General features: G+C 60.1%; 2 protein-coding genes across 7 annotated transcripts; both read left to right on the top strand.

Moving 5' to 3' along the window:
• The first annotated feature begins 2,213 nt into the window (after positions 1–2,213).
• Positions 2,214–5,841, top strand: LOC146543526 (immunoglobulin superfamily containing leucine-rich repeat protein 2-like). 2 transcript variants are annotated; one of them, XM_085233671.1, is made up of 2 exons: positions 2,214–2,470; positions 2,904–5,841. In XM_085233671.1, exon 2 carries the CDS (start codon positions 2,912–2,914, stop codon positions 5,009–5,011), a length of 2,100 nt encoding a protein of 699 aa, XP_085089797.1. In that variant the 5' UTR covers positions 2,214–2,470; positions 2,904–2,911; the 3' UTR covers positions 5,012–5,841. The 2 variants fall into 2 exon arrangements, with proteins under 2 accessions (XP_085089797.1, XP_085089796.1); XM_085233670.1 differs by having other exon boundaries at positions 2,273–2,470; positions 2,907–5,841.
• A 1,390-nt stretch (positions 5,842–7,231) lies between these two features.
• Positions 7,232–11,194, top strand: ISLR (immunoglobulin superfamily containing leucine rich repeat). Of its 5 annotated transcripts, none has more exons than XM_085233703.1 (3): positions 7,901–8,029; positions 8,527–8,667; positions 9,116–11,194. In XM_085233703.1, the coding sequence occupies exon 3, from the start codon at positions 9,124–9,126 to the stop codon at positions 10,390–10,392; it is 1,269 nt and encodes a 422-aa protein (XP_085089829.1). In that variant the 5' UTR covers positions 7,901–8,029; positions 8,527–8,667; positions 9,116–9,123; the 3' UTR covers positions 10,393–11,194. The 5 variants fall into 5 exon arrangements, with proteins under 5 accessions (XP_085089828.1, XP_085089827.1, XP_085089829.1 ...); XM_085233704.1 differs by having other exon boundaries at positions 8,011–8,029; positions 8,530–8,667; XM_085233702.1 differs by lacking the exons at positions 7,901–8,029; positions 8,527–8,667 and adding an exon at positions 7,232–7,382.
• The last annotated feature ends 1,084 nt before the right edge of the window (positions 11,195–12,278 follow it).

Raw genomic sequence — 12,278 nt, 5'->3', positions numbered from 1 at the left:
CATCCATCCACTCATCATCCACCCATCCATCCACTCATCCATCCACCCACCCACCCATCCATCCACCCATCCATCCATCCACCCACCCATCCATCCACCCACCCATCCATCCACCCATCCATCCACCCATCCATCCATCCATCCATCCATCCATCCATCCATCCATCCACCCATCCATCCATCCATCCATCCACCCATCCATCCATCCATCCATCCATCCATCCATCCATCCATCCATCCACCCATCCATCCATCCACCCATCCATCCACCCATCCATCCTTTCATCCATCCATCCATCCATCCATCCATCATCCATCCATCCATCCATCCACCCATCCATCCATCCATCCATCCACCCATCCACCCATCCATCCACCCATCCAGTCATCCAGTCATCCATCCATCCGTCCATCCATCCATCCATCCATCCGTCCATCCATCCATCCACACATCCATCCGTCCATCCATCCATCCATCCATCCATCCATCCATCCATCCATCCACATCTCCATCCTCCTCCATCCTCTCTTGAAGGAGAGCTCCAAGCCCTGCTTTTATTCCAGGCACTCTCCCCCATGGGAAACTGAGGCACAATTGCATCATCCATCCCGCCATGCTCAGCTCATCCTGTGACCCATTTTGAGCATAGTGTGCAGCCTCCAGTGCTCCCTAAATGTGTCTGGAAGCCAGATCTGGGACACTTGGGTTTATTCCTCGTGCATGATGAATGAAGGCATCTAGGGAAGAGCTAGCAAAGTACAGCAGCTGAACCAGAAAGCAAGAATCCTCTTGCTGCTGGCCACATCCCTGTAGCATTTTAACCTACTTTAATGCACCTGAGAGCATCTTGCTAGCTTTGCATCCCTGTGTCTTGACCTCCACAGTCCAGATCCCAGCTGACAATCCGTGGGCGTTCAGAGTGAGCAGAATGGGAAAAAATGCCTATAAAACTCAACTCTGAGCCTGTGATGCCGTAATTCCCTGAGCTGCAGCTTGCTGGTGTCTATGTGAGTGTCACGCTGGGAGTGAGGGCATGCTTGGGCGACCAGCCAGCGAGATGGGAAAGCAGTGAGTCACGTCTCAGCCCCACCGCAGCCCGAGATGCTGGAGACGTGCGCTCTGCTGCCTGTTTAGCTCAGCCCTTCCCTGGCCAGCTGTTTGGCTCTGCTGCTGTCCCCACATGCAAGGTTGGCTGCTGCCACGCTGAAGCCATCTGCTCCCCGGAGCAGGAGGAGTGACACACCACTGTCCTTTCTGCACTTGCTGCATTGCTGCTTCTGAAAGCACATTGTGAGGTTGGTTGCTGGGAAATAAAAGGAGTCCGTCCTGAGGTGGGAGCGTCATGGTATGTGTTGTGGCTCTTCCACCAGAGCAGCATGGGGATGTTGGCGGGGTTGGTTCCAACCTGTGCTATGATGGGACAGACTTGGGGGGGCTCGGAGACCCTACAAAGGTGAGGTTCATTCCCTCTCTGCCCCCCAACAGGGAGCACAACCATCCCCATGGCATCAGGGCATGGGGATGAGGATGGGGGTGAGAGGGTGAGGATGTTCCCCTTGTGAGACCCCCACAGAGGGACAACCCAGACTTGTAGAGCTGTGGGACAGCAGGAGGGGCAGGATGAGCCATAGGGGCTGGGGGACCTGTGAGATGCAGAGAAGTGGATGGAAGAGGGATAGAGGGAGAGATGGAAGGATAAAGGGAGGGAAACAGGGTGGGATGGAGGGAGGGATGGAGCAATACAGGGAGAGATGTAGACAGGCAGGAATCGATCCCACTAACAAAATCAATTATTCATCGTGTTTCTCATGGAAGGGCAGGGTCGGGAGTAGAGATCCCCACGTCGGGGGGAACCTGCCCACCTTCAAGTTTAAGGCTCCCCTCACTCAGCCAGCTCTATGCAGAAGGGAACCAACCCCGGGTCGGCCGGTGTGGACACATTCTCCCCGCTCACCCAGCACCGGAGCCCGACCACACGCAGCTCCCAAAGGGCGAATGCGTCCCGGCTCCGTGCTCTGCCCCGACGGGAGCGGGAGGAGGAGATGGGGGCGGAGAGACCGCATCCCAGCTGCTGCCGCGAGCGTGCGGGTTTTATCCCTTCTCGGCGAGGAGGGGGCTTCTTGGCGTTTCTTAGCTTTATTTTCGGGGTCTGCGAACGGCTGCGGGGCTTGGCGAGGCGGCGGTGGGTGGGTGGTGGGATGGGAAGGGGGCGGCCGTGCGGAGGGGGAGGCTGGCAGAAATGCTAATTCCTCCCTCCTCTCGGCTCCGCAGCCCCAGTGCCCGCCCGGCCCCGCTCCGGTGCGCAGCTCCGAACCCGGCGAGGTGCGGGGTGCCCCAGGCACGCCGAGCCCCTTACAGCCGCCTCTGGGCGCCTCCGGGCTGCGGGGAACGGGGCTGGGGAGGAGGATGCGGAGGAGCGGCAGCGGAGGGGAGAAGAGCTGCGTGTTGCTCAGCGGCACTTAGGAGCGGGTAAGGTGCGGGGTCAGCTCCCGGTGCGGTAGGGCTGAGGGGGGGAACGGGGAGAAATGGGGGCGAATGGGGAGAAATGGGGGGGAAATTGGGAGAGACGGGGGAAAAGGGAAATAGCGAAGGGGAAAAGTAGAGGGAGAAGGAAGGGAGAAAAGTGAAGAGGAGAAAGAAGGGTGGAAGGAGGAAGGGGAAAAAAAGAGAGAGAAAAAAACATAAAAAGATGAAATAGGAAAAAGAAAGAAATAAAAAGAGGGAAGAAAACGAGATCTGGGGGAGGAAAAGCAATAAGAAAGAAAGCCGGGAGGAGAAGGAGCGAGGGGGCGGGTGGGGATGCTGCGGGGGGCCGGGCACAGACAATGGGGCGCGTCCCCGCCGCCTCCCTCCGGGCGGCAAGGAGCGGGGCGGGCACCCACCCAGCCCTTGTGTCCCTTAGCAGGGGACATGGCCCCGGTGCTGTGGTTGTGGCTGGCAGCCCTGCTGGGCTCGGCCCGGGCGTGCCCCGAACCCTGCGCTTGCGTGGATAAGTACGCCCACCAGTTCGCCGACTGCGCCTACAAGGATCTCCAGGTAGTGCCCACTGGGCTGCCCTCCAACGTGACCACCCTCAGCCTGTCGGCCAACAAGATCACGGCTCTGCAGAGGCGCTCCTTCCTGGAGGTGACCCAGGTGACGTCCCTCTGGTTGGCGCACAATGAGATCCGCACCATCGAGCCCGGCGCCTTCGCCATCCTGGTGCAGCTGAAGAACCTTGACATCAGCCACAACCAGATCGTGGACTTCCCCTGGCAGGACCTCTACAACCTCAGCGCCCTCCAGCTGCTCAAGATGAACAACAACCACATGGCTGCGGTGCCCCAAGGGGCTTTCCACACCCTGAAGGACCTGCGGTCTCTGCGCATCAACAACAATAAATTCACCACGCTCGCCGAAGGCATCTTCGACTCACTCAGCTCCCTGTCCCATCTGCAAATCTACAACAACCCCTTCGAGTGCTCCTGCAAGCTCCAATGGCTCAAGAAGTGGATGGACAGCACGCTCATCTCCATCCCAGAGAAGGAATCCATCACCTGCAGCCTCCCGGAACAGCTCCGTGGGATGCCGGTGGGTAAGATCCCAGATGCACAGTGCACCTCACCCTCTGTGCAGCTTACCTACTACCCCAACCTGGACACCACGGAGCTCTTTGATGGCTTCACCTTGACGCTGCACTGTGCCGTGACAGGCACTCCACCACCCGAAGTCAGCTGGAAGATCCGCACCTCCAGCCAGACCCTGGAGCTCAGCGGCAGCCCAAGCGAGAGTGCAGGGAAGGACCCCCCCAAACAGGACCCTGAGCGCTTCTTGGTCTTCAAGAATGGTACGCTGGTTATTCCTCACCTGAGCAAGCGGGAGGAGGGCACCTACACCTGCCTGGCCACCAATGAAATGGGGAGCAACCAGACCTCGGTCAATGTGGCTGTGGCTGGATCCCAGAAGTACCCGCTGCAGCCTGGCAGGGACCCAACGGGAGGCAAAGCACAGCCAGGTGACAAGAAGCCTGGAGCCAAGGGAGCGAAGAACAGTGTGCTCACACCCGATGAGAGGAGCAAACCCCTCAGCCCCACCCGGCAGAGCCACCCATCCTCAGCAGCTGGGATGGAGCCCACGGGAGACGGGAAAGTCCCCTTCCAGCTTCCTCCCTTTGAGAAGAAGTGTGGCTCCATGCCAACCAGCAGATACATTTCCAACCATGCCTTCAACCAGAGTGGTGACTTCAAGCAGCACACCTTCGACTTGGGTGTGATCGCCTTGGATGTGTCGGAGCGCGATGCCCGGGTGCAGCTGACGCCCACCTACGTGCAGCCCGACAAGGTGCATCTGAGGATGCTCTACCTGTGCCAGGAGAGCAGCCATGGCCACGCCTTGGTACAGTGGTCCAAGATCGAGGAAGGAGTGAACTCATACTGGTTCCAGGGCTTGAAGCCTGGCACCAATTACTCGGTGTGCCTCACTTACCTAGGGGAGGACTGCCAGGTCCAAGTGGTCTTCACCACCAAAAAGGAGATCCCCTCTCTCATCATCATTGTGGTCGTGAGCATCTTCCTGCTGCTCCTGGCCACCCTCCCCCTGATGGGTGCCACGTGGTGCCACCTCCTCTCCAAGTACCAGGGCAAAACCTACAAGCTGATCATGAAAGCCCAGAACCCAGACCAGATGGAGAAGCACATGGCTGCCGACTTCGACCCCCGCGCCTCCTACCTGGAATCCGAGAAGAATTACAACCCCAGCGAGGTGGGGGAAGGGGAAGCAGAGGAAGAGGACGAGGATGAGGAAGATGATGACGAAGGAGGCAGGCGGAGGAGGAGGAGAGAAGCCGAGGAGACCACGGAGCTAGAGCGGGAGGAGAGCGTAGCAGCCAGCTCCATGGCGGAGTCGCAGTCCAAAGCCAACGGTGAGGAGTTTGAGGTGCGCTCCGAGTACAGCGACAAGCTGCCCCTGGGTGCCGAGGCTGTCACCATCTCCCAGGAGATCAACGGGAACTACCGGCAGCGTCCTCGCTGAACCCCCCAGTCACTCCCCCGGTCCCCCACTGCCCCCAGCCCCTCCAGTCTCTCGGGGAGGCTGCCGCTTCTCCTCCGGGGAAGGAGCAAGGAGAGATGAAAAAAATCCCCCACATGCATCCTTCTTTCTCCTCTTCTTCCTCCTCCAGGCGGCAGGCCCTCGGGGAAGGGGTTTGGGTCCGAGGGGGCGGGGGGCGAGTGGGACGCTGATCTCCCAATTTCGTTTCCGTTCAGATTCAAATTGGTCCCCGTTGCCGCTGCGGCGCAACGATTCCCCGTCCCCCTCCCTCCTGCTTCCACCGCTCACCCCTTATTTTCGGTCCGCTTGAAGGAAAAGAACGAAAAAAAACCCGAAAAGACGAATAAAATAGTAATTAAAAAAATAAAAAAAAGCAAATCGGAGAAAATCAAACACCCGATATCCCCCCCAAAACCGTTCCCCGGGTGCCGAGCGTGCGCTCAGCCTTCCCCGGTGCGGTACCGTTCAGCACCCGGCGGCGCTGGACAGCTCCGCGCCCCCCGCCCGCTCCCGGGGCTGCGGGGGCGGCCCGACCCCCCCCCCGATCCCTCCCCGGTCCCCCCGGTGCCCGTCGATGTGTGTTGGGTAGAGTAGCGTTGTAGCAAGTGTCTGTGCCGTAGGCGAGCCCGTGCTGCTGGCGGGCGGGCGGGGTCCGGTGTCCGTGCCCACCCCCAGCCCCATCGGGAGGAGAGGGAATACTTCCCCCCACCACCACCTCCCCCCCCAGGGAGCCCCGGGGCTGGAGAGAGCCGCGGGCGCCTTTCTGCGCCCTTCTGTCTGTGAAAGATTCAATAAAAGGGATTGAAAGCGCACCCGCCTCCGTGCTTGTTTGGAGGGGTGGGGGATTGTAGCCGGCCCCCCTCCCCACCAACTCCCTCCGGTGCCCCCCGGTGCCCCTCCGGCTCGGCGTGTGGAGGTGGGAGATGGCGTGGGGCTGTGTCCTGCAGCTCTGGGAGGACGCAAAGCTGCCTACGCGTGCCTATTTCTGTGCCTAGAGTGTGTAGGAGCACAGGGTATATTTATCTATAGGCACGTATCTAAAACATACAGACATACACGCACCCTATATATATACACGTCCAAGCTGTAGACACCCATTTGTACACTCAGTCCATACACGCCACATGAATAAACCTAAACGTATCACACGTACAAAAATACAGCAAACCAAATATATATTATACACTCTGAAGGCACTCCCTATATAGATACACACTATATAAAAATGCAAACAATATTTTCACGGGGCCCTACACGTGTGCCCCTACATGGACGCATCCCGGCACCACGTTGCCACCCCGAGTCCCCAAATGTCCCCACTCCCAACCCCGTGAAGGTGCCCGGTGCCATCGGACTGGATTTATGAACGTGGAGCTCCCCGCTCTCGCCCCACGGCTGATTTAAGTCCACGATTACATGGTGAAGATTTAACGCTGCCTTTGATTGCCTTTCTTATCTGGAGCTGCGCTTGCAGCCGACCTCGCCCATATGAAGGGGATCGGGGAGAAGCACAAGGGAGGGAGGAAGAGCAGCCCACAGCTCCCGGTGCCCACAAACTGGGAGCCAGGCACCCCGAGCCCACCCACCATCCATCCGTACCCCCATCCTCCCTCAGCCACGCGTTTCTCCAGCTCCGGAGCGCGGCATTCTATTTTAAGTCCGGCTCTGCTAGCTCTGCATCTTTCTCCTACGGCACGGGAAGAAGGCAAACAAAGCACCGAGGGGGCAGGCGGAGGAGTTTTCCCCCCCGAATCTCCCAAATCTTCGTAGTTCGAGGCTCTGCTACGGCAGCCCAGGTGTTTGCCGCAGCTTTTAAAAACATGTGTAAAGCAGGAAGCCCCCTCACCCCGCCCCGCGGAGACAAATCCCCATCTGCGGATGCACTTTAATTGAGTTTCATGCCTAGGAATACACGAGGAATAGAAAAAGAACAATCATTCCTGCCTCCCTTTAATTAGGGGGTAATAGATTTCCCCGCCTAACGCATCTACTGGGAATCTGGCTGCAACGAGCTGCCTCCCGGTGCTGGATTGCTCCCAGATTTGCTCCTTTTCGGGAGGGTGCTCATTAGCACCAGGTACCCGCAGGCATAAGGTCGGAGCTCGGCATCCCCCCCGCATCCCATGGACGTTTCTCCAGGCCGGTGCCGCCCCGAAAGGGTTAACGGGGCTCAGCGGGGTGGTTTGCCCCTTCCTAAGGCATTAACCCTTAGCCGTGCCACCAGCCCCGGGTGGAGCGGGACGTGCCCGTGGGTGACCACATGCTCATCCCAGGGTGGTGTCGCAACCAGATCAAAAACCCGAGGGAAAGGCTGAACGGCAGCTCCGAACCTCGGCTGGGCGCCCGCAGTTCTGTGAGTTTGACCCCGATATCATGCGGGACAAGGGTGGAGGGGAAGGTCCCGCTGCGAGCCCCCCAGTGACCCGCTCCGATCCCGCTAATCCCATCCCCCGTACTATTTTTAACCCCGCTCACGGCTTCGGTTGTGTCAGCGCAGGCAGCAGAGAGCTGGAGCTCCGCACTGTTCGGAGCTGGGGGGGGGGGGGGGGGAAAGGGGGGGTCCTATGGGGTTTGGTGGCCCCACTTTGTTCGGGTGGGGACTCTTAGGGCACAGAGCAAGGAATGCTCTGCACCCCGATGCTGTGTCCTCCTGTGTATCCACACCGAACTGGGCATGGTGCTGCGGGACAACCCCCCGGGACGGAGGGACGGGGTTGGGAGCCCTTTGCGCTTTTCTCCCTCTCCCCCCCCCCACCCCCCCCAGATTTTTGGGTCCGGGAGCGGTGGGGCCGCGGGGGGAGGAGGGGCCGCCTGTGTGTTTTTTTTCCCTGCGATCCTCGGCTAGGCGAGAAGCTGGAGCGGGTCGGTGCCATGGAAAACAAAAGGGCCCGGGGGAGCGGGAGGGGGGAGGAGAAGCCGGGTGCGGGCCGAGGGAGCCGCAGCCGCCAGCCCGGAGCCGCGGTGGGGAGAAACGGGCGCTCCATCCCCGGGAAACGAGCAGTGCGGTGACGGGGCGCCGAGGAGGGGTGTCCGGGGCTGCCCGGGGAGGCGGAGGGGGGGTTGTTATTCACGGGTCTGGTATGCGCCCGCCGCACCGCCCCCGGCTGCCGCGGCCCGGCCGGAGGGGAGAGGAAGCGGCCCCCCCTACCCCTCACCGGGAAGCGCTGCCGGGAACCGGAGTGCGGGGATAGGGGGAGCGGGATGGGGCGCGGGGGGACCCGCGGTGCGCGGCCGTCCTGCGCGGGGCCGGATTCGTGCGCGCACCCATCCTGCGCGGGGCCGATCCGTGCACGCACCCCACGGAGCACCCCAAAGGGGACCTCCTAGTGCCACCGGGCCCCGACCCCAGCCCCGGTGGTGGCTTCTCCGTGCAGGCTGAGGCCCTCCGCGCGCACTCTTTTGCCGGAGCATGGCTCACCCCCTCCCCCGCTAAAGAAATAATAAAATAGTTGCGCGGCGTTTCGGTGCCCATCACCCTCTCCCCTCCTGCCCCGCAGCAGCACGGAGCCGAGACAAAGGGGTTTGGCTGCCAGCTCCTCGCTGAGTTAACTGCTTCCGCGGTGGGACCCGCGCAGCACAGCCTGCACGCTGCTCTGCGGCCGCCGCGCCAGGACAACAAGGAGTTAGCTCTGCCCTCGGCACGTAAAGACTTCCAGCGGCCCACCCCGGCGGCTGGTTGGAGGGCTGAGGGGCCCAGAGTTGGTGCTTTGAGGGGAGAAGGACAGAGGGTGGGAGAGAGGGTGGTGGTGATCCGCGTTAGGAGAGGTGCGGTGAGGTCTGAATGCGGAGCGCGGAACTCGGAGCTCACAGCTTTCATCCCCAAATAGAAGGGATGCAAGATGCCTAGAACAGGGGCAGGGGGACATTTTGTCAAGGAGTTGGAGCGGGAAGGAAATAGTTTAAGATCATGGAGGTAGCCAGAAGCTATTGGCATAGCTGTGCCTTGTTCAGAGTGGGGAATATTTCAAATATTCCCCATTACTGCAGATAATCGCAGGGCTGATTCCTGTTAGCGCTTGGCAAGCACACACAGATCCCCTGCTGGCTACTCTCACGGCCACCCTCACATCCCCTGTCTGTCCTCAGGAGGAAGGATGGGGCCGCTGCTGTGCTGCCTGGGCATCGCCGTGCTGCTGTGCCGCGGGCTGGCCTGCCCCGGGCCCTGCTCCTGCTCCACCAAGAAGAACGGGCGCCTGCTGGCCGAATGTGCTTACAAGGAGCTGCCCGAGGTGCCGCGGGGACTGTCCCCTAACGTCACCATCCTGACACTGTCGGCCAACCGCATCAGCTGGCTGCGGCGCAGCGCCTTCGCCGAGGTGCCCGAGGTGCAGTCGCTGTGGCTGGGTTACAACCAGATCGGCGGTGCCGAGCCGGGCGCCTTCGCCATGCTGTCACAGCTGAAGAACTTGGACCTGAGCCACAACAAGATGGTCACCTTCCCATGGCAGGACCTGCGCAACCTGAGCGGGCTGCAGATCCTCAAGCTGAACAACAACCGGCTGGCCGGGCTGCCCCGAGATGCCTTCCAGGCGCTGGCGGAGCTGCGCTCGCTGTGGCTCAATGACAACCAGCTCACCACGCTGGCCGATGGCACCTTCCACCAGTTGCCCTCGCTGTCCCAGCTGCAGCTCTTCAATAACCCCTTCAACTGCTCCTGTAAGCTCTTCTGGCTCAAACGCTGGGCTGAGAGCACCTCGGTGTCCTTCACCAAGGGTGGTTCCACGCTGTGTGCGGCACCGGGGCGGATGCGGGGCCGGGCGGTGACCGACATCCCGGCGCATCAGTGCGTGGCCCCATCAGTGCAGCTCACCTACCTGTCCAAACTGGACAACACGGTGCTGCCCGATGGGCTGACACTCAGCCTGCACTGCAGCGTGGCGGGCAGCCCCCTGCCCCAGATCCGCTGGAGGATCCAGACCCCTGGGCGCGGTGTTGAGATCGATGGGCCCAATGTGGCTCGGGATGGGAGCCTCTCCCCATCTGGGCGCATCAAACAGAGCCAGGAGCGCTTCTTGGTCTTCAAGAATGGCACCATGGCCATCCCCAAGTTCAGCAAGGAGGATGAAGGCACTTACACCTGCATCGCCATCAATGATGTGGGCACAAGAGAGGTGTCGGTCAATGTGGCCTTGGCAGGATCAGAGAATCCAGCTGAAGACCTGCTACAGGATGACCCCCATGCCAGCCCACTCGGGGGACGGAGCTGCTACAAGGGTGATGAGATGGATCCCGTTGGTGCTGGGGAGAAGCTGGTCATCGTCTACCACGTGCCAAGGGAGGTGAAGGGCACGGCTGGAGGAGCTGCACCCCAGGTTGGGCTGGTAACCCTGCTGCTGGCCTTGGGCATCGTGCTGGGCTGGTAAAGGGGAGCAGAGACTGGTGCCAGGGCTCCCTCACTTTCTGTATCATTTACCTTCACATAGTGCCACGTGTTTGCTGAGCTTTTGGAACTGCAGGCGGGCGCCAGAGTGGCCGAGAGCTGCGCCCAGGGCTGGTCCAACCCCTGCGTACATAGGGGCAGGGCTGGAGCTGAGAGCTCCATCAAGGCTTGGGTGATGTAGGGTAAATCCACACTGTGCTGTTGCTCCAGGGCCAGACAGCCTTACGTGGGGTCCTTTAGGGAATGGAGGCAGCACAGTTCTTCTTTGTGTGATTGATATGGCAGAGGAGGTGCAGAGCAACCGGTACCAGGCATGGATCAGGCCACGAGGAGCAGGCTAAGCCTTTCCTGCATAGGACTGGTTGGGTGAGGGACTACCCATGGTGTCTGTGCCCTCCCTGTGTCGCAGGGCCAGGCCCTGCCACCTCACTGTCTCACACATCTGTGATGCAGATGTTTTCCCCTACATTCACCACTGGAGCCCACAGTCCAAACGCCTCGGCCGGGCCGGTCCCACCGAGCTGCACTGCTCAACCCCACAGCTTCAGCAGGGGGAACAGAGACCAAAGAGACCACATGAAACCAATTATCCCAAAGTGCCTTACATCTCTGTAGGACATCCACGCTGTGCCCCTGGTGCTGTGGGCTCATGGTGGGACCGCCGAGCATCCCTCATGTTTTCTGCTAGCGTGTGCCTGCAGGAGCTATGCAGACTCCTGTAGCCTTGTAACCTAAGCTGTGCCACCAACCGTGTACCAAGCACAATAAATACCTTTTGTAAACCAGCCTGCTGCCTCTTTGCCCCCCACAGCTCGCTCACAGACCAGAGCAAGGAGGAGAAGGCAGAGACGCAAACAGCTGTAAAGCAGCTGTTGGAGCCCGGGGCCTCTGCATAAGCTTTCCAGCCCTACTTGGTTTCTTTCATAGAGGCAGGGAGCACCCCCCCTAGCTGCACAGCTAGCAAGCAGGCACATATTGTTCCCATTACAGGCAGGAAAAACACCGCGGCCGCAGTACAAGCGCAGGGAGGACAATGTCCTGTGCAGAGTTTCGCTTTCATTTCATGGGATGCAATGCTTCCATCAGGCCCTTTCTACACTCTGGAGGCAGCTCTCCCCACAGCCATATAACCCTGTTGATGCTCTCCCTTCCATGCATGGAGGGATGGGGTTGGCAGCTCAGTCCTACACACGGTGTGGGGTCTGGGAGGAGGGCCACCACCCTGCTCAGTTGCCTTCCATGCCCATGGCAGTGCGTCCATGCATTTGCAAAGGCGGATTTCCATTCCCCACATTTGTGTTTTAGGTTTCTGCTAACCAGAGGAGCTCCTAACCCACCTTGTGCAGGCTCAGGCGTGTCACAGAGGGTGAGAAGAGGATGGTGGCCCTGGGGACATGTGGGGACAGAGCCAGATGCCCGCCTGCAGCCATACCAGGGCTGCGTGCAAAGCAGCAAGCTTGCAGGGGCAAGAAGTCGCAGCAAAAAGCTTAGTTCACCCTCGGGGCACCCTGATTATGCCAAAAGAGGGGAAAGAAAACAAAGAGTGAAGCCACCTCCTGTCATCTCAACTTGGTTCCAGCCAAGACATCTCCAGGAAGCCCCAGGCTGTGTAAACAGATGCAGAGCGGCAGCTCCACCCATGGCCCCGAGCTGCAGAACATTGCAGGGATTTCCACTGCCTTTCCCTGAGCCCTGCCAGCCTGGAGGCTGTGTGGTGCAGTTCTGAGATCCCCACACATGTGGGGCATCAGCGGTTCCTAGCATCATCAGTTCAAGGGTGGACTCCAACACCCTGTTGTTACCCAACCACTGAGTATGACCAAACCAAGGTCCTTTTGGGGCTTAGAGCAGAGATTTGATCACGTCTCT

Source organism: Meleagris gallopavo, chromosome 12 (genome assembly GCF_905368555.1).
Source record: "Meleagris gallopavo chromosome 12, MGAL_WU_HG_1.1, whole genome shotgun sequence".
In the NCBI taxonomy this organism is placed as follows: Eukaryota; Metazoa; Chordata; class Aves; order Galliformes; family Phasianidae; genus Meleagris; species Meleagris gallopavo.
Note: the sequence above shows the minus strand (reverse complement) of the source record. Positions and strands in the feature narration are given on the sequence as shown.